Source organism: Ostrea edulis, chromosome 1 (genome assembly GCF_947568905.1).
Source record: "Ostrea edulis chromosome 1, xbOstEdul1.1, whole genome shotgun sequence".
Taxonomy (NCBI): domain Eukaryota; kingdom Metazoa; phylum Mollusca; class Bivalvia; order Ostreida; family Ostreidae; genus Ostrea; species Ostrea edulis.
Window position 1 is genome coordinate 1,967,044 of NC_079164.1, and position 26,155 is coordinate 1,993,198.

Genomic DNA, 26,155 nt, shown 5'->3' on the forward strand with positions numbered 1-26,155 from the left:
CTTTCCATTTGATTCCAGGGAGTGCACCGATTGCGTTCCATATATGTTTAATAAGTGGTGGGGAACCAGTTTTTTACTCAGAATTCCTATAGACAAGTCGGTCTATAGCTATTTCGATTGTTATAGACCGACTCGATTTTCTATAGACACTGTCTATCGGTCCATGGTTAATTTCGCACACTGTAAAATCTTACTTGATTGACACCAGGATGGTCTCCCTTTTCTTTAATATCTTACTTGATTGATTCTAGGATTGTCTCCCTTTTTTCTTGAGCCTTTAATTTGATCTGTTCCTTTATCAGATCTATGTTCTCTCTCTCCATCTTCCCCCGAGCTTTCATTTCTGCTTCTATTCTGGCTTGTTCATTTTTCTTGCGGAGTTCGAACTCATGCTCCAGCGTGGCTAAATAAACAGGGTTTACATGTGATTTACAGGCAAGCCTATAATGTTGTAATTTCACTTTAAATCCATTATCATACAATAATTGAATTCAATATATTTACAATACATTTACACAATGTCGATATGCAGCAATGATTTATATAAAGAACAAATAAAGAATCAAATTATCAACTGACATAACACTTATTACTGTAATTTTTGGTAATAAGGTCGACTTATTACTGTAATTTTTGGTAATAAGGTCGACTTATTACTGTAATTTTTGGTAATAAGGTCGACTTATTACTGTAATTTTTGGTAAAACGAAAGCAGAAGTGAGCAAGCTCACATACCCCATACTCCAACATTGCTTGACAATGCCTCACATAATTATGACAAAGATTTGGTTCAATGTCACTATTTTTATTATATATACAAATTGGCAATGAGCCCAATTGTATGGCAGTGCCACACCCAATTAAACCTGTCTCACCGGAACAAAGAGGTATTCAATATTAAAAATGTGTTACCCCGAACTCTATTCGAACACCCAGTGAACTGTGTGAAGGGAGGCGTCAGAATGAAGAGCGTGCACATATAGTGAGTGAGTTATAAATAAGCCGACAAACCGGTTTTAATATTCCAAGTAATTAATCATAATTTATAAATTTCTTAATTACCTGGAATATTGTTATAAACACAAAATACTAATATTAAATTGTATCTGAAACTTAAATACATTATTTTGCATATTTTATTAATCTCAAAGAAAATGATTCGCAAGGACAGAACTTAATAAATAACTCTCAATCAATTACGGCGCGCAGTTCGCGATAAAATTCCGCAATACGTTTTAAGCGTCACATAATGAATGGTAATGCAATGCATTACTGCAAGAACAGGACAGACAGGCTAAAAATTCTACGTTCAAAAGAGGCGTAACTCCCAGAAAATTTATTGAATCAGAATTTCCTGGGAATATGCACATATACACAGTGTGTCCTTATTAACTACAAAGTTTAACGCTGTAATTTTTGGTTAAAAGGTCGACAATATTACTGTCATTTTTGGTAATAAGGTCAACATTTTTACTGTCATTTTTGGTAATAAGGTCGATATTACTGTAATATTTGGTAATAAGTTCAACATTTTTCCCCGCTAGCCTCACCCAATATACTAAATCAACCTATCCAAGCCGAAGTTTAAATAAAAATTGCATCTGAAGATGAAAAATTAATTTGCTTTTGAAATCCATCTAAATAGTTCATAAGGAAGTGGATAAGAGTGTCTCAAGACGGGTTCACTTATATTCTAAAAATTGAAAAATTCCCTTTAAATATAAAATGGTTAGCAACATCTAAATGCTGGACTAAGCCATGATTTACATGAAAAAAAAAATGAGAACATTAATACGTTAAATACAAATAATTCCAAGTACACAAAACACTATATACAAAATTAATTTCAATTTTACTGGGCTTTCTGAAAACAGCCGATATATATAAACCAACATGGCAGATGATAAACAGTCAATATTATGAATGTGTAATGCTTTAAGATGGATTGGCAAAGGGTAGATTGTATTTACCCTTCCTTCATAATGAATGGCTCGTATCCGAAACATCTGTCAGATTTATAGTGGTATACCTACACTTGCTACGATACCAGTGCCTTACTAACCTCACACTGGTAATAGAAATAGCTGGGAAATTCTTCGTTCTGTTTGCCGAATTGACCAAATTAAGGATTTTTCTCAGAAAATGACTATAAAAAATAAGCCTACAACACATTGATCCTATTTTTAAAAATTGCAGTACATGTACTAATTTATTTGCAAAATGCAACACAGAACATCATATCGTCTTTTGAAGAACATAAATTTTGTTTCCCATGTAGAAGTCATCTCAACAGTAATACGTTTTGTAAATTTGAAATCCCACGGATAAAAAATTTCTCTCATAGGGTCAGCATCATATAATTATTGATCATTTAAGATATTGGCATATATATATATATCTAAACATAAACTTCTCATAAACAGAAATATAGCTTCTCATCCCCCAGGCACTTGCTAATAAATCAATTACCATGCATCAAAATTTTACCGAGTGATTCTTAGAAGAAATTTTTACATAATCAAGAGCAATTACATCTAGATACACGGAGCATTGTAACAACAAACAAACGTGTAACATCTAGATACACATCGCATTGTAACAACAAACAAACGTGTAACATCTAGATACACGGAGCATTGTAACAACAAACAAACGTGTAACATCTAGATACACGACGTATTGTAACAACAAACGTGTAACATCTAGATACACGGAGCATTGTAACAACAAACAAACGTGTAACATCTAGATACACGGAGCATTGTAACAACAAACAAATGTGTAACATCTAGATACACATCGTATTGTAACAACAAACAAACGTGTAAAATCTAGATACACGGAGCATTGTAACAACAAATGTGTAACATCTAGATACACGGAGCATTGTAACAACAAACAAACGTGTAACATCTAGATACACGGAGCATTGTAACAACAAACAAACGTGTAACATCTAGATACACGACGTATTGTAACAACAAACGTGTAACTGTTTCTGAACTTTTGAAGTGGCAAGGGTCATGATGACCCTCTGTGGCTGAATTCTGGGAGTCAACAGATTTTTTTTAGAGGGTCACACTTTAAAAAAAAAAATCTCAATTTAAAATATTCAATTTAGATCTACACTGTATAGGTACACTAAAGTGCAGTGTTTTACTCATGAAATGAATACCTTCACAATTTAGGCCACAATTAAAAGAATGTTTGTTTCCCCTCCCCCGGGTCTAGTTTTTGAAACTGACCAGGCAGGCAGGTGATATTTTTTTTTTTTAAATTCATATAATTTTATATGTATTGTCGGAAAAAAAGCAGATCTGTCAAACAGGGCACTGATTGTCTTCAATGCTTAACATCTGGAGAAGAGAACATTTATACTACTATGTTGAGGATTGGTTGAGCTTCAATGTTTTATGTATTAAAATCCTGGAATGGCTTGCTGGCATTGAATCTGTATGCTAATATGAATGCTCTGGATGTGTAATTTCTGTTTTCTTTACTCCGACATTTCTTTAAAAAACATTATTTAAAGAAATAAATGAAAATAAACAAAAAACATTTATTCTTGACTAGAAACAAGTAGAAACAAAAATCATAAACAACATGTTAAAAAGAATGACTTAGAGAGGATGAATATCAGACTAGAATTAACTGATTGTCAGACTAGAATTAACTATTTCTTAATTGGATTTCTCTTTGGGACTTCCAATTTTTTTGAACGACACAAGTCACAAACTGGCAGCACAACTTTAAAGTTTTTGCACAAGTCCTTGTCCTTTTGGATCTCTGTTGCAACACAATAAGCACACATGTCTTTGCGGCCAACATCCGAGCTGTAGTATGCAAATTCAATGTGACTGGTACATGCAAGCTGGAGTCTTGTGAAAACTTTTCCATGTAGAACATCCCCTGAAAATGACCAAAAAAAAAACACTTGTCAGAGAAAAAAATTGATTTTAATGTTTTTGTGCTCTTTATTTTCTTTTTCAGATTACCCAAGGTTAAATTCAAAGATTCATCCCTACTTCCATTACTTCAATGATACAAATATTATAAAGATGTTATCATTCAATGACTGTAAATATAAAGGCTGCCAAAAACATAATTTCCACAGATTGTGCATTTAATACTGAATGTCCTTTTGGAGAGTGAAAAAGGGGAATATGCATGGTAGATGCAAACATGTTTTATCCTGCACATGTATATAAGGCCTACAAAAAGCATTTAAATTTTTGAACAATGCAAGGATACAGATTGAATGTGGACAAACACACAAATCCAATTTCTGTTCTTCTGACATTTTGTCATTTGATTAAAAAGATTTGAACAGTGAATATTCATCTTAGTTCATGTATCCATTGTTTATGATATTAATCATCATGATGATAAACAAACGAACATACTTGTGCTTTGGTTCTGTCAGAAATGCCAGTCTTATTTAGTGTCATTTAATCACAATATTGTCAATAAATATACAAACCTTCTGGTGCTAAAATTGCCCCGCAAGTGTAGTCATATTTATCTGTTGTGTGCTTCAAGGCTCTTAAATCTCGAGGGTTCAACTTCAGCTTAGAATAAATGCATCTAGGTTTGTCACATTCGGTGTATTTTATTGTAGATCTCACATTCTGGGCAACAAGCATTCTGTTTTCACAACCCTGAAAAAGATTAGATATCAAATGCTAATTAAAATATATTCATTGAATGTAGAACAAGACAACCTAGATTGTAATGTTAAACAAAACCTTAAATCCAGGGAAAGGTGTAAATGTTAGAATATTGGAGGACAAATTAAGCAAAAATATTGAAATATTAATGCAAGTCATGAAAGATATTAGGATCTAATTTAGCACAACTGTCAGACATATTTGTTACCACTGTGTGAAAATTATAATATTGTCTTTCATTTCATATAGCCTAGCAGTTTTGGTCTGTTTTCATAAGATACATGCATCAGTGCCAGTACCAAGTCTGACTGCCCATTTTCCTATTGTTGTTTATGTTTGTCCAATGTTGAAAAAAATTTGGGCAGCACTTCCCCTAGGAATTTACCGTTTTTACACCCCCTACCATAAATTTCCCCAGACCAAAAGTTTGGGAACATTGAAGAAAGAAATGAAATGGTGTGGGACAGACTCATTTATAACTTTAAGACATGAGCCATACACCATCTCAAACCTACTTGATAGAAATATAATAATGCATATAAATTACCTGTAAATCTGGGAGAGGCTTCATCAATCTTTTGAGGGAGTTTTGTCAGTGTGCTGGACTTTCTCATCAAAACATCGAAAGCTGTAGGACATGTAGGAGGATTTTGACCTTTTGGTACATTGTTATTTGGTTCTAAGTCTCTTATCACGTCAAATTGTACATATTTCAATTTTCTATCAAAGTTGTGAACCACTTGTATCTGTTCTTCAAAATCTGGCTCAAAAGTTACACCGTTGGCAAGTTTGTCCGACACGGTGACAGTTACTTCGTCCAACTTGTCTATGTTATGGTCGCCGTCCGCTGTCAAATCATTCAAAACCTCATTCCATGTACAGTGTTTGGAGAAACTGTAGAGTCTGTTGACTATTATGGGCACAACTTTAGATGTGTGTTTGTATTTTATCTTTACAGTAGACGACAACGCTATTCTGTCACCCATTTTTCAAGTATCGATAAATCCCGGTAACTTCCGAAAAAAGCAGAAGTAACGTCTAGAACCGACACGGAGCGGACACGATTTTTTTACGGAAATAAAAAAAAAAAAACATCGCAATTTTTTGGCAAAAAAACTTTTGACCCGGGCCCTTTTTTTTTACCCGGTCGGGGCGAGGGGAAACAAACATATTTTTATTTTTGGCCTTACTATGAAGTTTCTATAGGTTACTTGTAGGGCTGTGCGGTGCACCGAAAATTTCGGTGCACCGCGATTCATACCATTCGATTCGATGCACCGATTACAAATTCCGGATTTCGGTTCGGTTTAGATTTTACTTACACCAAAACAACAAATATGGCGTCCGAGTGATGTTGAAAACATGTGGTTTTTTATGCAACAGAGATTTAAATCACTACTGTGTTAAGAGTTAGCATTTTCACCACTCAGATACCAACAGAATATGGTCCGTAAGATCATTGCAGTTTATCTTTACATGACATATAGCATTTCTGTCAGTGGTGGAGTGAAATCAACATCGTAGGTAATGACACAGATTTGACAGTTAACATGAGAGAAGTATATCAATAAAGGAGAGATTTTCAAAGTCTCTCAATTGATAGAATTGTTGAATTTTTGCATATCAATGAAAACAATATCATATACATTTTAGATTCACTATAGATTTGTTTAATTATCCAAAACTTATGCAGCACATTAATATAACAAATTTTGATAGACTGTCAGTGTTTTCTTTTTTTTTTTATCAAAGTTATAAAATGCCATTATGAATAGATATGATGTTTACAAATGACAACATATAGTTATATAACTTGAATTAAATCAAATCAAATATGCTACTCATTAAAATGGTTAATTTTTGTGGTGTCATTAGATAAATTGGACCTAACATGAACCGAATTGAAAATAACCGAACCGTGCTGTTATGAATCGAAACCGAACCGAATCGAGCTAACCCTGAATCATCCCAGCCCTAGTTACTTGTCATCATATCACATGTCTATTTCACCCTTTTACGTATTTCGGTCCACTATTATGATTTACTTCGATTCACTGGAGTGGGCAGTTCTATCTGCGAAGGTCTACAATGTCAACAACCATCGAGCTTCATGAGTGCTCGTGAAGCTTATTGGTTGTTGCTTACGTTGTAGACCTTTACAGATGAACTGCCGACTCCTGGGATCGAAACCATGCAAATCCTTATCATCAACATGCTTGTTTTCTCGATTTGTCAGTCAGCATTTCATTTGGTTCAGTGTAAATCTAAAATTGAACCACGTCGCCATGTTGAAACAAAACTTAAATTCTGGTTCTCTGCCTTTATTCTTATGTATGTCTGAGAATGAACATTGATTGACTCTAGGATGGTCGCAAAATGTGAACTTGTTATTTTTTTTCTGCATACACAATGACCCTTTGGGTGGTGATTTTCAGGGTAAAAAATATTTTACGTGCGTAAATTATGCAGAATTTTGCATCAACGGAAACACTGTGTAATATATAAACAGTATCTAGATGTGACTCACCTTTTCTCATCTGCTCCTGTTTAGTATTGACATGTGCTACACGACCTGATGCTATCTTATTTAAGACTCACCTTTTCTCATCTGCTCCTGTTTAGCTACAGATTCTTCTTGTTTTCTCAAGTTCTCTTCCTGAAGTCTTGTCTAAAAAACAGATCAAATAATTCACAGCAAACTTGATAAAATGTTCTTTAACACATACATATAAATATCAAAACATATTAAGAATTTGTAATTCAAAGCAAACCTGATATAATGTTTAACACATACATATAAATATCAAAACAGATTAAGAATTTGTAATTCAAAGCAAACTTGATATAATGTTGTTTAACACATACATATAAATATCAAAACATATTAAGAATTTGTAATTCAAAGCAAACTTGATATAATGTTTAACACATACATATCAAAACAAGGTTTATACAAATCTTAACATGTATTAAAAGGCTGGGCATTGACATTAATTTCTGTATCGCAAAATTCTAAACTGTGGTGCAATATCGCAAAATTTTCAATAACAAAATATGTTTAAAAATAAAAAAGTTTACAGACTTTTCAACATAACACTTTTTATTTCGATTATGAGAATTCTTTTTATTAGGAGCAGAGATAAAATTTCAACTATATACATGATAAATGGTAAAATTATGTTGGAAATAAATTTTGCAGAGTATATTCACTATGCATGCACATCATGTGAGAGTATAGCGGGTTTATACTATGGAATGAGAAAGGTATAGATACCTATTCATTTGGAATAAATAAAGTCAAAATACTTATAAATATTCTTTCATATCAACAAATGGTATTTGTTTGAAAATTAACACTGAATAAATATATTAATAGTAAAGAATATGAATTATGAAGATTTAGCAGTTTGTTACTGGGCATATTTTAGCCTAAACATTGTGAAAAAATCGATAATGTTCGGCATTGGGATGATACTGTTTACCAGTAACAGTTGATAAGGAAAACAAGCTGGAGTACTGTAACAATTCCAAAGCTACAATTACTCGGAGCGAAAGATTTCATCTGTATCAAGTTTACAACACTTGTTCTGCAATTGTATTTCTACCAGTTATGACATTTAACGATTGTGTCCAGTGACTTTTTAAGGCCCATTTTGGGTCAGAATTTCGGCCCTTTCCCCTCCTAAAAATTGCCTATTTTTTCCCAATTAAGCTGGCATTTTTCCCAATAATAAAATTATGAAAGGAAAACGTATTTGAATATTTAAAGTAAACATCGATGTGAATTATATACATAAGATTTAACAAAAAGTTATGGTAATGGTGATGATTTGGATAGAAAAGTTGAAAATTTTAGAAGGTTAAAGAAAATTAGATGTGTGAAATAAAGATAATATAATGTTTGATATGATTTTACAACTTATTTACAATAAAATTGACTTTTTCCAATTTGACTGAAATGTCGACAATTTTTCCCAATTCGAAAGCCACAGGACCCTTGTAAAAAATGTAGAAAAATCACTGGTGTCACGTCATTCTGTATTTCTGACAATCCAGTCATGACTTACATTATTTATGCACGTCTTGAGTTAGTTTTTACATCTTAATCACACCAGATGGCATTACTTGTACAGTTGCATCTTAATCACCAGGTGGCGTTACCTGTTGAGTGAAGTCTTAATCACACCAGATGGCGTTACCTGTTGAGTGAAGTCTTAATCACACCAGATGGCGTTACCTGTTGAGTGAAGTCTTAATCACACCAGATGGCGTTACCTGTTGAGTGAAGTCTTAATCACACCAGATGGCGTTACCTGTTGCGTAAGTTGGTCATCGTATCTCCGCCTCGCCAGTTGATCCTGGTACTTTGCTTTCTGTTGATGAAGTTCTGCTTCTTTAGACATCGTTTTTCTCCTTTCTTCCTCCTGGACTTTCACAGCTTGAAGTTTCATTTCCTCAATATATGCTTCCATTTCCTACAAAATCAACTCACAATTTTTTTTTTGCATCTCCCATAGTTTAATATATCCATAATTTTCAATTTGTAATGTATTTGTCTATACAGAAAAAAATGAATTACACAATGCGAGGAAATTCGGAATGAATGAAGAAAATTCACTGTAAGTAATTTCCAGTTCCAGTTTAGTGCGGATGACCACTGATAATGTTAACTTAAACTTTGGTTCTAAAATATCTCTTTGACTGATCTTGCATCTTTCCGAACTATCCTTGAAACATTGTATCAACTGACAGTGACAGGCCAGAGGCAAAAGTATCTGCGTTTACCTTCGACTTCGTCTGAGTTTCCAATTGTTTCGTTTGTTCCTGCAGTTTTGACAGTTCCAGCGCTTCCTTGGCATTTTCTGAAATATGTTAGCATCGACAAAGTTTCAAAAGCCTGTCAGATTTACTGGCTTACTAAGTTACTCGATAACCTTGAACTGGGCTTACAACATGTCTATTTCATCAGAATTTTCCAAGAAGTTTGATCTTCTACATCAAATTGACCATGGAGTGTGACAAATGAAATACAGTCATAATGAACAAAAACTTAGTGACTTACTGGATTTCTCTAACTCTTTGGCTGCATTAGCAGCTCGCTCCAGTGCTGCCGAGTCAAATCGATAAGATTCCATCTCCGATTTCGTTAAATTTTTCGGTGGTTCGGAACTGCCTTTATTGTCACCCCCTGGTGGTGGGACAGGGATTTGTGGGGGGCCTTGTCCCCCGCCTCCCATTCCAAACAGCCATGACATCTTCAGTTATTTTGTTAAATTGTTTGCAATCAGCCCGGCATTACCAAACTCACGTGTAGTTGTAGTATTCTTGAAAACATGCGTACTATAAGCGGATATGACTATTAGCAAAACCGATAACGGTTTAAATCCGACCTATCTTCGTCTTTGAAAGATTCGGTCTACATAATTTTTAGATTTATTTAAAGGGGAGTCATAATTGTCTGTGTATCCACAGGGGCTCGTCACGAATTGACCCTCTCTATTCTATATTTACACAAGGGAGGAATCCAGAATCCCAAAAATCGCTAACTCAAGTTTTACCCTGACCGACTCGTACCTAGGTCAGGTGGCAGGGGACAGTTTCTTTGGTTTTGAAACATGTGGATAGGGGGTATACACCAAAGTCAGATTATGACAGACTAATGAAAAATCATATTTCCCTTTTATGTCAATACTTGTATTTCATATTAGTGTAGTTAATAAATTATGACCCTAAATTACATGTAATCTATAAATACTGGTGCTGGTGCACAAAACATGCTCTGAGCAGGTTCCCCTTTTTTGCTTTGATTTTCCCTCATTTGGGCTAATCCGCACCACCCCCACACCATCACAGTACCAAACATGGGGATTTAGACACTGTGCACAATCAAGAACCCTATCTGCCCTTCTCAAAAATCTACCTCTCATATGGGGCCATCCACCTTCCCTCACAGCTACAGACCTTTTGCTAGACCCTGCATGTTTTCACCGGAATTTCTTCAGCAACTGACCACGTGTCTTAGTTTCGTATTTGCACCCATCTATATGCTAGGAATCATGGTGACACCTACATGTTGTATATCAACATTTTTACTAAGCACTCAGCTACATTTGACATGCATCCTAAAATTATTGTATACATTTTTACACATGTAATATCACTTCAAATACAGGGTAATTCCATTTTTGGAAAAAGTTGACCGGGCCTATAGTGCGAAACTGTCCCCTGCTACCTTTAAGAATTCTGACATCTCATGTCATTGACGTCAACTCCCATTTTTGACAAATCTGACTTATTCTGAGTGAAACTACACCAATACATCATGTCGACCGCCCTAAATGTGTACGCAATAAAATTATTTAAAAACCCTACATTTCTGTGTATGATGTTGTCATTTTAGAGTGATGAGAGTGTTCGAGTAAGATCCCTGTGCCTAACAAATAATATTACAAGTATATTGTATCTATGGTAAAAGTGACCTTATATGTGGTGCTACATGCTGAACATGTAATCATGAGAACCTGTGTAGAAAATGATGGATTAGAGAGAGATAAAGGGACATAACTGCTCTTAAAATCAAGAAAATTTCCAACTTCACTGTCTACTTCTTTACATACTGTATATGTATAGACCTGAAATATGCTCTAATTAAGTAAACAACTCCCCAACAAGATTTTGAATACCTGTTCTCTTCTTACATTCTATTCTATGCCATCCTAATAGTGAAAACTAAAGATTCATGCAATTCAGTCAAATGTCAAAGGGGAGGTGGCTTGTTTACAAGTACCACCCATAAATGAGAAAATGGTGTTAACTGTGTTTTTTGTGTACAAAATGTCTCTAAAATGACTTATTTCTCTATCTGCAAGTATTTTTTCATAAATATGTATCATGGTGCTGAGAAGAAATGTGATCTACTGTACCTGAGACCTGTCAATCAGTACAATTTGTTAATTACATGTAGAACATGTAAAACTACATGTAATCTATGTAAAAAGAATACACAGTATATGAAGTACCCCAAATAACATTATTTTAACCACTAAGCTTATTTACATGTACTTACATGTCACTATGATACTTGACCAGATTCTGGTTTTCCATAGTACTAAAGCATAGCTTACCCCCCTTGACTCTGTTGTCTACCATTGTGACACTAATGTGATACATCTATTGAAATAAGGGGTTGTATTACATATCTAATACATTTATCTTGATAATATTAATGAAATTGACTGAATTCCATGGGTTTCAAAAAATGCCATTCTCTTAAAGGTGGCAGGGGACAGTTTCTTTGGTTTTGAAACATGTGGATAGGGGGTATACACCAAAGTCAGATTATGACAGACTAATGAAAAATCATATTTCCCTTTTATGTCAATACTTGTATTTCATATTAGTGTAGTTAATAAATTATGACCCTAAATTACATGTAATCTATAAATACTGGTGCTGGTGCACAAAACATGCTCTGAGCAGGTTCCCCTTTTTTGCTTTGATTTTCCCTCATTTGGGCTAATCCGCACCACCCCCACACCATCACAGTACCAAACATGGGGATTTAGACACTGTGCACAATCAAGAACCCTATCTGCCCTTCTCAAAAATCTACCTCTCATATGGGGCCATCCACCTTCCCTCACAGCTACAGACCTTTTGCTAGACCCTGCATGTTTTCACCGGAATTTCTTCAGCAACTGACCACGTGTCTTAGTTTCGTATTTGCACCCATCTATATGCTAGGAATCATGGTGACACCTACATGTTGTATATCAACATTTTTACTAAGCACTCAGCTACATTTGACATGCATCCTAAAATTATTGTATACATTTTTACACATGTAATATCACTTCAAATACAGGGTAATTCCATTTTTGGAAAAAGTTGACCGGGCCTATAGTGCGAAACTGTCCCCTGCTACCTCAACTCGTAACCCATAGGTCAACTCGTACCTAAAAGGCAAAAGTCATTTCGTACCCAAGAATCTGCCCATAATGCAATATATCTATGCGCATATAAGTGGTATATTGCTTAGGTACGAGTTGTCATCAATTGAAGAGGAGGAGTCAACTCGTAAACAGATTCGCGGTATCTTAATTGTTTCGGAAAATGCACTCAACAATACAAGAAACAATAATTTCTTCCACTCCCGGAGAAATAAACTTAATTTTTTCCAAAAATCCCTTAAAATTTGGGTCTATTTATCAATTTCACCTTATTAAAATGATAGAAAATAGTACAAATGACTAATTATGAGGAGAAATATTTCAAGCCCCATAAAATCTGTAAAATCTAGGAGCTTCGCCCCCTGGACCCCCACCAGGGCTTCGCCCTGGACCCACTGCCTCATAAAGTGGACCCCCCCCCCCCCCCCCGTAACCGCAATTTTTTCCCAAAACCCTTAAAATTTGCGTCATTTTATTAATTTCACCTTATTAAAAAATGACAGAAAATAGTAAAAATGACTAAATAGGAGACATATTTCAAGCTCTATTAAAACAGTAAAATCCAGAAGCTTTCGGGGGCTACGCCCCCTGGGCCCCTACCAGGGCTTCGCCCTGGACCCATTGAGGGCCTCAAGGCGGCCCTCAGACCCCCTGCCTCATAATGTGGTGCCCACCGTAACGGTAATTCCTGGATCAGCCCCTGGTGTACCTCTATATAGTAGGTTTTCATGAGAAATGAACTATTGTAGGTTTTCATGTGAAGTGACCTGTTGTAGGTTTTCATGTGAAGTGACCTATTGTAGGTTTTCATGTGAAGTGACCTATTGTACATGTAGGTTTTCATGTGAAGTGAACTATTGTAGGTTTTCATCAGAAGTGACCTATTGTAGGTTTTCATCAGAAGTGAACTATTGTAGGTTTTCATGTGAAGTGACTTGTTGTAGGTTTTCATGTGAAGTGACCTGTTGTAGGTTTTCATGTGAAGTGACCTGTTGTAGGTTTTCATGTGGGTTTTCATGAGAAGTGACCTATTGCAGGTTTTCATGTGAAGTGAACTATTGTAGGTTTTCATGAGAAGTTAATCCGAAATATATTTTTCTGGGTTTTTTTATGATTTTGATATTTACCGTGCCAAAATCATTAAAAAGCCAAGAAAATTTCAGATATTTCGGACTAATGAGAAGTGAGCTACCCAGGTAGCACAGCAATGTTTTGAAAACATGTAAAAAATGTTTTTAGAAAAAACATCTTTAAGTGATTTTGTATGGTCTCAGAAACATGTTCAGAACATTTCTAAATAAAATTTAATCAAAATGTTTTTAAAACATTTCATGAAACATTATAAAAATATTTCATGAAGCATTATGAAAACATTTTATGAAACATAAAAACATTTCATGAAACATTATGAAGACACATCCTTTTACTTCTCTCAACCTTTTCCTAAAACGTCATTAAAATATTCAATAAAAACAGAGCAACATTGATAAGCTTTCTTAAACAATTTTATTTGAAAATCATATAAACTGTAGATGCATTACTGGTAGATAGAATATGACACAAATGTCCCAAAGACCTCATCAGTCTCCTGAGTATTAGTTAAAGTATCACTAGCCTCAAAGGTTTATAAAAAATTCCTGTTCAACATATCTAAGCTAAACAACAATATAAAGTAAAACATGTTCTTAAAACATAAATGTCCCTCAAAAGTGCCTATACACATTCATTTATGAGATTTACAATTTTAGTTAAAGGACTACCTTATTCCTTATAAATATCAATTTTGTATCACTAGCATCAAAAAAGCCATTTTTGAAATGTTTTGTATATATACACTGTATGCCAAGTTTGGCCCTGCCCTAGAGTGAGAACCTCTACCCTAGGGATCACGATATTTAAAATTTTGGCAGAGGCCTTCATGCTCTAAATCACTATGAATTTAGTTTTCCTTACAGATGTGCCATTGCAGAGAAGACGATCTTTGAAAATTGGTCAATTTTTGCTCATGCCCTAAGGTCCTGGGTGTGCAAGAGTCTTCAAATTTACATTTTATGCCCCTTTGTCCTAAAGATGATGCATACCAAATTTGAAAAGAATTAGGGTGGAAGTTATCAAGAAATTAGAATGTTCCATTCATCGCACGACGACGGACACTGGTCAATTGCAATAGGTCATCTGAATGACTCAGGTGACCAAAAAATATCTCCAAAGCTTTCTAAATTTGGTGCATGTCTTAGTCGGACTCTTCTGGGAATTCATTATTCATTCCATCTAGTCTTTTGTTTCCTCTTTTCTAAAATGATGACAATAATAAACTATTAATTATTTTTTTATACATGAGATGCATATTAATGATGAAGGGTGAAGATAACGAACAATGGTCAATCCCATAACCCATATGATAAAATTAATTGTGACAAAACTCAATTGTATTAATGCTTAAAAAATCCTATTAATGTTTCAAGTTAATCAATTGAATGCTTAAATTGACCTTCACATACTTTGCCCCCCCCCCCCTCCCCCGGTTTAGTAGGAGCATTTTTTAGCACATCCAATACTTCAATTTTAATGTCATGGAATGACAACACTTTCTTGGAAGCCTTTCGAGCTACAGCTGTAAAATTAGTTGAATATTCTTCAATGGATAACAAGAGTTGTTAAAAAGCAAAGTAACTAACTGGGGGTACTGGCAATTGTGAACGACATCTTGTACGAGTTATATATGAAAGCATTAGGATGAAAAAGATTCGAGTAATCAACATCCATAAGTACACACAGACCAACACAGGAATATGACATACATATGGGCATATACATACAGAAATGATTTTAAAATTCATAAGTGTCTTTTATCTATATACTTCACTACTATTGTATAAAATGATGAAACAAGAGGCCCACAGGCCTTTAATATCAGTCACCTGTATTGATTAAAGTATCACTAGTCCCAAGGGCTACAAAATCTAGAAAAAAATTCCTGTTCTGAATGTTTAAGCTAAATTATAATATTTCGCAACAGTAGAAAAGAAGATGTGTTCTCAAAACTTGGAATTCTCCCAAATGTTTATGCTGAGGAAAAACTTGACATCATATACTAATATATAATATGAACACGACAGGGTTGATTTAATCTCAAGAATAATTTTGACCCCACCTGGAACTCATACCCTTACCCCCATCCCCACCCCCCACCCCGATCATGAAATTAAGGACTACCTATACTCCTTCTAAATTCTATTTAGTTTCAATTTTATATTAATAGCATTAAAGAAGAAAATATTCAATTGTTTTACATATATACATTATACATGTATATATCAAGTTTGACCCCCTTGGAGTAAGAACCTCTACCCCGAGGATCATGCTATTTACAATTTTGGTAGAGACCTTCCTGGTCAACACCACTATGCATTTAGGTTTCCTCGAAGATTTGCGGTTGTAGAGAAGAAGATTTTTAGATATTGGTCAATTTTTTGGCAGTGTTTGTCCCAGCCCTAACACCCCTGGGTGCAGGAGTCCTGAATCCACAATTTATTTCCCTTTGTCCAAAAGACAACTCATACCAAATTTGAAAGAATGGCAGTTGTCCAAATAAGATGAAAATGTTCACTTGTTAGCTAGGACGTACAGTGACGGACAGACACGCAGATAATGTACACGTAATAAAGAGAAGAAGAGCATTGGCGTAGTCGAGCCGAGATGTCACGAGGGCACATACTAGGGTCTTGAACGCACCTTCAGATGGTACGATGGTGAGTCAGTGACTTCGGTTTTCGGTGGAAAAAACAATGTACACATAATAGAGCTCTTAAATGATATGGGAGGGCCCTTATAATTCAAATAGATGTACTTATAAAAATACTCACAGAGTATTATTTTTGTACGGTGGTGTATAAATCGGAACTTCCCCTTCCTCCCAGTTTCGTTGTAATGACTCATGGTGTTGTTTGTCATTAAAGTCCTCATTATCATGCGGCATATTTCCCCAAGGATGCCAGTGCATTTATTTGTAATATACATGCAATCTTAAAAAATCAAGATATGACTACAGAAATTTTCAACTGTCCTGGTGTAGGACCGAATCAATGCAACTACAGGAGAACAGGACGCTATGACATCTTAATGTGCTTACTACAAAAAGGTTTATGAATTTTTCACTTCCGCTTATAAGTACAGATATTAAAGTTCTAAAACACCGAATACTTGGTTACTCTTTAGAATATGAATTAATAGTTGTTGATTGTTGAATAAATGTTATTTTCTGATATAATACAAAGTTCCCATTCAAATGCTCTACTTGGATTATATATTCCTATATTGAATAGGTATTCCCAAATGTCTGTGGAAAAAAACTTGAATTATTTACCAACTTCTGCTTGGTGTTGTCATCCAGATGGTCCTAAAAACTCTCTATATCTTGAGTCGAGTCCAGCGTCTTTCCGTCTGGCAACAGGCTATCATTGGTTTCGGCATCAATATCAACAGTACTAATCAGGTGGATTTAATGGCTGTGATATCATTTTGAAGACTGTCAATCTTGGATATAACTATAATAAAAAGAAACATATAATTCAACCAAATCAAATTCTATTTTATTCATAATAAAATAACCATGAATTTTCTGAAAGAACAAATTACTTTATACCAGTAATAAGTGACACGTATGTTGCAGGGGATACTGTTTCTGATCTCAATGCAGAAGCCAATTCTAAAATAAAACTATATAATGAGCATAATAAAAGATGAAGATAACGAACAGTGATCAATCTCATAACTCCTATAAGCAATACAAAATACAGTAGATAGTTGGGCAAACACGGACCCCTGGATATGCCAGAGGTGGGATCAGATGCCTAGGAGGAGTAAGCATCCCCTGTCGACCGGTCACACCTGCCGTGAGCCCTATATCCTGATCAGGTAAACGGAGTTATTCGTAGTCAAAATCAGTGTGCCAAGAACGGCCTAACAATCGGTATGAAACACGTCAGACAGCATTTGACACAATGATAGGTTGTATTGATGTAAAACTTATACGGTACCAATTTTGATGCACCAGATGCGCATTTCGACAAATAATGTCTCTTCAGTGATGCTCAACCGAAATGTTTGAAATCCGAAATAACTATGAAGTTTTAGAGCTAAATATAGCCAAAACCAGCGTGCCAAAAAAGTGGAGCCAAATTCGTCCAAGGATAAGAGCTATGCATGAGGGAGATAATCCTTAATTTTGAAATGAATTTCTAAATTTTATAACAGCAATTAAATATACATCCGTATTTTCAAGCTAGTAACGAAGTACTTAGCTACTGGGCTGTACAGACCCTCGGGGACTAACAGTCCACCAGCAGAGGCCTCGATCCAGACTAGATTGTTAAAACGCCCATAGAATTTGCGAAATGCTGACTTCAATTGAGACTGTTGAAACCCCCGTACCATTAACTTCTTTGTCAGTAGCTTGCCTCGATTTAAAAACTGGCCATACGCAGAATAATTATCGATTTTAGTTTGGCTGGGTACAAAATATCAATTTAAACAAAATAAAACTATTTTAATACATGCGTATTATATTAAATATGATTTACACCTGAATTGTCTGTCAGTGGTCTCACTGGTGATATGTGAGAAATATGTGGCAATGGTGAGATATATATCTACAGAGAGTAGGATTGAACTTAGTAAAATAACAATACATAAAAATCAATCATATCATTTTGGTATAATTTACCACATGCAATTTTTGTAGTTTTAGCATTGCGTCTTCTTTGTAAGTTTTGATAAGTGAACTGTAAAGAAGGTTGATGATAGCTCAAAAGATACAAAACTAAGAGAATGGCAAACACGGACCACTGGACATACCAAAGGTGGAATGTGGTGCCTAGGAGGGGTAAGCATCACCTGTTGACCGGTAATACACGCCGTTAGCCCTGTATCTTCAACAGGTAAATGAAGTAATCCTTAGTCAAAATCAGTATGTAAAGAACGGCTTCACAATTGAAGATAACGAACAGTGTAAAGTGCAACTAGTCAGACATAATTCTCTCTCTCTCTCTCTCTCTCTCTCTCTCGTGGGGATCGGGGCGGTTCTTCGGGTGACATCACAAAATCTGAGGCCCCGTATTGCAGCATAAGTTTTGTAGCCCTTCACCGGGAATGGTGACATTTCCATATGAGTAAACAATTCTCGAGGTGATGTTAAATAATATACAACCAACCAATCTATCTACCACTCCCTCACATCATATATTATCATTTCAAACTAGAAACTCAATAATACATGTATGTCACCAAATAAAAAATGAAAATAACAGTGATCAATCTCATAATTCCTCTAAAGAATACAAAAATAAGAGTTAGGCAAATATGGACCCTAAGACGTTCCATGTGGGATCAGGTGCTTTGAACATGTTGAAGGAATAAACAGCCCCTGTCGACCGGTCACACCCGCCATGAACCCTATATCTTGATCAGGTAAACAGAGTAATCCGTAGCCAAAATCAGCGTGCCAAGAACGGAATAACAATTGTTATGAAACACGTCAGACAACATTTGACCCAATGATATGGTGTATTGGCAAACTACATGTAGATCATTATAACGACCATAGAATTTGCGAAATGCTGACTTTAAACGATTTAAATAGCTTATTCAATGGATCACTGATATTCATCTAAGGGGAACACAGTTCATAGATATGCATGTATAGTAAAAATTTATTGCACATATTTAACAAAAACATATCAACATTGATAAACCATTTCATGAACTGATAATGTTAAAAATCAGATATGTATTACTTCTGATAAAATAAATACGAACACATAGAATTTCGTAAACGTAACAAAGTCAGTTTATATTCATCACCGATGAGGTATGGTTTGAATCATGGTAACAATCTTGTCACTGTAGAACACTTCAAAGGAGAAGAGGACGACTCTTCCACATCAACATTTGACTTTCATATTATACACACAGGGACGGGTGGTATATCTTCAGATGTATGTTCGGACTCTCGCCTTTATTCTGGTCCTACAAAATGGACATAAGCAACACCTCTCTCCACATCTACGGCAGCAACAGATGTGAGTACAGGGAAAGAATAGGGTACATCGGTTCTCCCTGGCACAGACTACACAGGGTCCAATAACTGAAAATATAATATACTCGAGATATTTAAAGATTTTCTCCTACCTGTTCTAAAATCGTGCCATTTTTATGGTCATCAATGCACTTTACATCTTCGTATGTCAAATTGTTATTTCACAGGTACTCCCACCTTCCCCTTGGCGGAACAGATCCTATTTTATAAATATTTCCATCAAAAAATTATCTTTCCGGGATATCCAATGAAAGCACATTTTCGATATCAATTTGTAATCAATTATATACTACAATTAATGTACCATTGCCGGAAGGATAGATGGCGCTGCACGCAGTGAAATAAGGGATCTCGTGGGAAGTATCCAAACTCATAGTAAAGTGTACCTTTGGATTATGGCTTTTAACTTGTTCCTTATGATTTCCAGTGATTGCATTGGTTGATATTTGAAAGAACTTACCTTTATATTAATATAATGACGAAACAGAAGGGAAAATTTCATCAAGTCATCCTAGATACATTCAATGGAAAATTGTAACAACAACAACACGCACCCTAAAACTGCCTTATCGCCTATATCATAAGATGAATTTTATTTAAAAGAATCAGAAACGGCCAATATCTGGTGGGATATTTATGGTTTTAAATCAACATTTGATTGTTTGAGGAACGATAAAGAGGGCAATAGGGGAAGATAAACAAGAATAGGACTTCATGAAAGGTAGAAGATAACGACCAGTGATCAATGAAAGGTGAAGATATCGACCAGTGATCAATGAAAGGTGAAGATAATAAACAGTGATCAATGAAAGGTGAAGATATCGACCAATGATCAATGAAAGGTGAAGATAATGAACAGTGATCAATGAAAGGTGAAGATATCAGGATCAGGATCAGGATGCTATAAAGAACCATTAGGGAGATGTTAGGAAACAAATATGCCACTTCGTATGATAAGACATGAAAAATAGACTCAACAAAGGTATCACCCTAAGGACGATTCATTATACAAATATTCTTTGATCCACTCAGTTAGATCGATATGCAAGATGAGTATGCGAGTGTATCTATCCTCAAATTGGATTTAGATTGTGTTTGACTCTATATCTTAAAAGTCAGTGAAAGGCAAGTTTGTATTATCCGTAAAATGTCAACAATCATTATCAACACATCGTTGGAAGTAGACCTCGGGTAATTAACACTCTCAAAATGCCTAGAAAGGAGACACAAATTTAAAAAAAAAGATATCTTATTACAGTGAAACTTGCGTAATCCGGACATGTTTGGCACCAGGAAAACTCTTCAGATTAGACAACGACCAAAATGCAGAATTCGTGTTCTTAGATATTAAAATTGGCGTCGAAATAGGTGTACGGTCTACATTCCATATTGGGTAGCACAATATCCGCATTACACACGCTTCACTGGTAAGTAATTATATCAACACAGAGAACGACAATAATCCTTACTGTCACAATCGGGAAATTCAACAGCACCATCTTTGAATAAATACTTCATAATCTCCAAGGCAGTGATTTCTTGCAAACCTGAGTAAATAAGACAATCGTATCAAATTATACAGATATGTACATATGCGAATCTCCGCGGCCCTTTCATTGCTTGACATTTTGATAGATCTGCTTTTCTAGGGAATTGGGAAGAACAAATTTGACTTATTCTTTATTTCTTCACATACATGTAGGTAGTTTGGGCACTTATACAGCGGCGGTTCAGGATCGATGCTATAAAGAAAATGGCGTCGTCGCGTCAGTTGCAACGTATGGATCCAAAATGAAAGCAACAACTTCCAATTTATTAATAGGTTATTATATTTAAACTAACTATTCTTTGTGGTATACTATCCCTTTAATCGTAAAAATTTGTTCATTCCTCGAGGAGGTGATATTTACGAGTTCTGTATTTGGTGAATGTCGATGGTGTCCATGTTGTCGGAATTTTTTGGTCGAGACCTGTTGTGGTATTTCTCAAATTGGCGCATTTTCTCATCTCTTTTTATAAACACCTAATAGATACCGTTACAATGTATGACGAGGACACTTCAGAGGATGTGAGTGATAAATCGGTTGATGTGATTTAATCAAAATTGCAAGAGGACCTTATGCTGGGTGTAGAATGGATGCTTAAAAATAAACTCAGTATAAATCTTCAAAAATCACAATGTATGCTTATTGGCACGTCTCAAAGGTTACGGAAATGTCGAATATTAAATATAGATTTTAATGGTGTACAAATTGAATTTGTGAAGCAGGCTAAACTATTAGGTGTTTATAGAGATAACACTTTATCATGGGATGCACACGTGGAGTTTATTTCAAAGAAAATTGTACGAAAACTTGCTGTACTTAAGAAAGTGAGTTATTTTATGCCACCAAATGCACGTTCGGTTGGCATTTTTAAAGCTGTGTATTTAATGGAATATTTTCATAGAAGTAGCACTTAAACATCGTGCTTTCCTCTTTTTGTTCAGGTGTGCCAAATGTAGTTGTGATATGATACTGTGTGTGCGTGTCTTGTGCTATTTTTTTTTTTTTTTTTACTTTTTTGTCATGCAAAGTGAAGATAACGAACAGTGATCAATCTCATAACTCCTACAAGCAATACAAAATAGATAATTGGGCAAACACGGACCCCTGGACACACCAGAGGTGGGATCAGGTGCCTAGGAGGAGTAAGCATCCCCTGTTGACCGGTCACACCCGCCGTGAGCCCCATATCCTGATCAGGTAAACGGAGTTATCCGCAGTCAAATCAGTGTGCCAAGAACGGCTTAACAATCGGTATGAAACATGTATTGATATTTAGGTTAAAAAAAAATATCACTAATTTATGGTGTCCGGATAGGGGCATTTGCAAAAGCGTGACTGCGAGTTGGTCACAACACGTGTTGTGACTAACACGCAGTCACGCTTTTGCAAATGCCCCTATCCGGACACCATATTAATTAGGTGTGTCTTATGCTATATGTTTCCCCTTTTCCTTTTATATCGTATTCATGTTTAGATACTAATGTTAGATGTTAATTTTATATGTTTATGTTTTAATGCAGGACCACAATGGAAAATAGCTATATGATAATTTGTGTTATTATTATTATTGAAATTATTCAGACGCCGATTTGTTTATGGTAATATGATCCGCCTTTACAGCTGTAACGTCGCCATAGCTCTACTGATTAGTGGCGAACCTGTCTCATTGTACTTCATCTTGTGAGGAGTGCAAACAAAAGACAACGGAGATACATTAGAACTTGGGAGGAAACATACGTAACCTCGAAGTAAACGCGATATCTTATCCTGCGTGAATGAAACTAAATTAGTACTTACGAATATGTCGGATGAGGTCATCAACTGCATTGTTCACATCGGATATATTAAATCCAAATTGCACTACTTTCCTCCTGATTTCCGTAGAAACGATGGCAGATCCGTCTCTAGGTGATTCGTGTACTGAAGGAATGTACTTGAAACAGAAAAATTACACGTGGAAATGCTCACACGACACACATAACAGAAGATAACTATTTAACATTCTAAGGATCATAACATGCATCAAAATAAAAAAAATCCTAATATATGTACCTCCTGAAAACATTCCTTAATGAACGGACAATCAGGAAACCATCGTAAATGTTCATGAAAAGGTATGTCTGTTGATTCCCATTTACCCAATTCTCCTCCACAAAATGCGCACCTAACTCTATCACCTACACCAGTGTAGTAAAATCCAGCAGATGACATCTCTACTGGACGCTGTGCAATCTGTGAAGGCCAGTACGTGAATGTACTTAACCTATCAGTAAATCTATGGAATGTGCTGCTCTGGAGAACTGATCTGCTTATACTGACTGGGACACCGCTTGTAAAGGAATCCTCATTTATGTGCGGTGGATGTTGATTACCATGAGTGAGTGGACTCCCTGGTGTCTCAAACTGATTCTCCGGGACCTCTTCAATGATTAATCCACCAGACAGTTGGCTTGTGCTCATGGGAGGCTCTTCTCGAGGGACTGGTGTATTTCTATAGTCCATTCCCTGAGCACAATCAGGCTCGTGACTTATTTCGCAGCTCCAGTCAGAGTGTGTAGAACCACAGAAATAGCAGCGACACTCCCTGCCTTGTCCGGTATAGTAATATCCACATCTTGCTAGCCGAAGTGTGCTGACTAATGCACCGTCTGGGAATTGTGAAAAGAAGCAATTCGAATCCATTCGAACTGCAAAGACGGGGAGGAATCACAGGTGCCATTATTCGTGTGCTGAAAAAAGTGTCCTGGTAATCTTTGCTGACAGGACATGCTTGTTCTATTGGTGAGAGAAAAATAAACTCCGATGATTATTTCATGAAAGGAGGTCCACATATCACCGTGGCACACGTCCAGAATATATGAGAGTGATTTGAATTAGATATCTAAACAGTTATATCATAGAACACTGAATTCGAATCATCTTCCTTGTTTATAAAAACACTTGTCGGATACTGGTATTTCATTATTTGATAAGTTTTACATGATAAACATGTAAAGGTTTGTATTAGTGAAAACAGTGTTTCCTACTGTCATGTATCTATTATTCAATGAACATAAACAAATGAACCAATTAAAGTGATATTTTTGGGATTTGTGAAATCACTTTAAAACATCAGAGATAAACTATTCATATTATACTTCATCGATTTGATACATTTCAAACGTATATTAAAGGAACACTATTATGTACATGCATGTAGGCTCCCCGTCAAAATAAAGACAAGTGGTTATTAATTCTTGGCCAAGCGCCAGATATTAGAAGCGAAATTTAACAAGCAAAACTTTAGGTAGTAAATAATATATTTGACTTACTAGTAATGGATTATTGCAGGATAAACATAACACAATTTGCAATCATCTTGAAGTATGAGATGTTACGGTTTGAGTAGACAATGTGAAGCCCTGCCTTTTTGTCACAGTGTCGGACCACGTGTCCTACATGTACATTCAATCTAATAAAATCAGTAGGTGTTAGCTGCCATCGGTGCATGAGTACCCTTCTGTTTGCAGAGAATGAATTTACAGAATCAGTCAAACCATTAATTTTTTAGAGTCGTTGAAAATTAGTTGACCTACAGCCAGAATCCATGTGCGGTGTATTTATCATTTTTAGGGTGGTTAATTTCTTCCGAATGACATATCGGATGTCGATCCCAATGCAAAATTATAACACGAACCCGACGAAAAATTGATTATCATTATGAATCAAAATTCAAATAAACTTTTATAACTAATCAGGGACAGAGCCGGGATCTGTTAGGGGTAAGAAATTGATTAGGCAGGAGGTTTCGGGTTTAAGGGGAAGCCCCCAGTTCTAAGCTACTGCATGGTAGGAATTAAGTCCTCCGGGTAGATATTTTCTCTATTTCTTGTCGTCATTAATAATCATCAGAATTGCATTTTAGACAGTCTTGAAAATATTAATATTTCGCCTGTTTTTTTCCTGGTGTGTTAATTATGTATGTAATGTACTGTCCCATGTGCTCATGATTACAACAGGACGGCTCGAAGTTCCGAGAGCAGATAGCTAAGATTCAGAGAGCCCAAACTGGATTCTCGTTCTGGTCTGGTAAAGAATGCATTGATCGGGGAAAATCTAACATTTCATTGGGGGGAATGTGGAATTTAGACGGTCTTGAACACCCCTGGACAGCAGTAGCGGGTCCAGAATTTCCGAAAGGGTGGGGGATGGGGGCAGAAGTGAAACTCAAGTAATAGCCAAAATACTCAGCCATTATAGGTGCCAAAGATGGAGTCTTACTCACATTAGTTCTAATCTTGTGGCGAAAAAAAGGGGGACCCTAAATCCGCTACTGCACAGGTATCTGGGATGGGAGAGCACCTGACCAGAGATTCGGAGGCCCCGGGTTTATATGGTTTTGAGTAGAGAATGTTACATGCTAAAATGTGTCATATCAGCCTGAGTGGCCCCATATTAACCCGAATAAATGCCTTTATCACAGGCCTAAAACGCTTTCTGCAGTACGGTTAGTTGGTGTCCACACATCCACACTGACGAAGCTAAATAAGTCACTAAATGTAGCTGATGATACTACTCTAATGAGGGGAACACGTCTTAGAAACAAATAAGTGTAGTACACGTCTGTTGCACAATTTTTTTTATCATGACTAAATTAAATGTTAAATTAGACTAGACACTTGATCCCACTTCTGATGTGTCCAGGGGTGTGTGTTTGCCCACCTATCTATTTTGTATTGCATATGGGATTTATGAGATTGATCACTGTTCGTTATCTTCACCTTTTATCCACGGAAGGAATAATTGTGAGTACAGGGAAAGAATAGGTTCTCCCTGACACAGACGACACAGGGTCCGATAACTGAAAATGATACATTCAAAATATTTCACGATTTTCTCCTACGTCTTTTCAACTCA

General features: G+C 35.8%; 3 protein-coding genes and 1 long non-coding RNA gene across 4 annotated transcripts in view; all 4 read right to left on the minus strand.

The window, feature by feature from the left end:
- The window catches only part of LOC125664522 (ATPase family AAA domain-containing protein 3-like), a 66,068-nt gene extending 55,832 nt beyond the window's left edge, over nucleotides 1-10,236 (minus strand). Inside the window, exons 1-5 of the mRNA XM_048897306.2 lie at nucleotides 9,730-10,236; nucleotides 9,453-9,529; nucleotides 8,981-9,142; nucleotides 7,266-7,335; nucleotides 238-403 (exon numbers count right to left, since the gene is read on the minus strand). Coding sequence (XP_048753263.2) covers nucleotides 238-403; nucleotides 7,266-7,335; nucleotides 8,981-9,142; nucleotides 9,453-9,529; nucleotides 9,730-9,922 — 668 coding nt within the window. The 5' untranslated portion in view covers nucleotides 9,923-10,236. The remainder of the gene's footprint in view (nucleotides 1-237; nucleotides 404-7,265; nucleotides 7,336-8,980; nucleotides 9,143-9,452; nucleotides 9,530-9,729) is intronic.
- Nucleotides 3,540-5,812, minus strand: LOC125657093 (uncharacterized). The gene is made up of 3 exons (XM_048887725.2): nucleotides 5,215-5,812; nucleotides 4,481-4,658; nucleotides 3,540-3,909 (listed from the first exon to the last, which is right to left on the minus strand). Exons 1-3 carry the CDS (start codon nucleotides 5,236-5,238, stop codon nucleotides 3,674-3,676), a joined length of 438 nt encoding a protein of 145 aa, XP_048743682.2. The 5' UTR covers nucleotides 5,239-5,812; the 3' UTR covers nucleotides 3,540-3,673.
- A 3,867-nt stretch (nucleotides 10,237-14,103) lies between the features above and the next one.
- On the minus strand, nucleotides 14,104-17,326 carry LOC125665577 (uncharacterized). Its single transcript, XR_007366273.2, has 3 exons — nucleotides 17,262-17,326; nucleotides 16,483-17,163; nucleotides 14,104-14,909 (listed from the first exon to the last, which is right to left on the minus strand). It is a non-coding gene; the product is annotated as an uncharacterized LOC125665577 (long non-coding RNA).
- Nucleotides 17,327-19,308: 1,982 nt separating this feature from the next.
- On the minus strand, nucleotides 19,309-24,923 carry LOC125664521 (baculoviral IAP repeat-containing protein 7-like). Its single transcript, XM_056150585.1, has 5 exons — nucleotides 24,571-24,923; nucleotides 23,312-24,034; nucleotides 23,057-23,192; nucleotides 21,182-21,259; nucleotides 19,309-19,760 (listed from the first exon to the last, which is right to left on the minus strand). Exons 2-5 carry the CDS (start codon nucleotides 23,939-23,941, stop codon nucleotides 19,606-19,608), a joined length of 999 nt encoding a protein of 332 aa, XP_056006560.1. The 5' UTR covers nucleotides 23,942-24,034; nucleotides 24,571-24,923; the 3' UTR covers nucleotides 19,309-19,605.
- Nucleotides 24,924-26,155: the final 1,232 nt, after the last annotated feature.

Excerpts from the sequence above, each read along its gene's own strand:
- LOC125657093 (XM_048887725.2), bottom strand. The coding sequence starts at position 5,238 with ATGAAGCCTCTCCCAGATTTACAG. Across the intron at positions 4,659-5,214 it reads AGCCTCTCCCAGATTTACAG|GGTTGTGAAAACAGAATGCT; the intron begins GTAATTTATATG and ends AATCTTTTTCAG. Across the intron at positions 3,910-4,480 it reads GGCAATTTTAGCACCAGAAG|GGGATGTTCTACATGGAAAA; the intron begins GTTTGTATATTT and ends GGTCATTTTCAG.
- LOC125664521 (XM_056150585.1), bottom strand. The coding sequence starts at position 23,941 with ATGGATTCGAATTGCTTCTTTTCACAATTCCCAGACGGTGCATTAGTC. Across the intron at positions 21,260-23,056 it reads TGACCTCATCCGACATATTC|GTTTGCAAGAAATCACTGCC; the intron begins GTAAGTACTAAT and ends TTATTTACTCAG. Across the intron at positions 19,761-21,181 it reads TGAATTTCCCGATTGTGACA|TTATTGGACCCTGTGTAGTC; the intron begins GTAAGGATTATT and ends TTATATTTTCAG.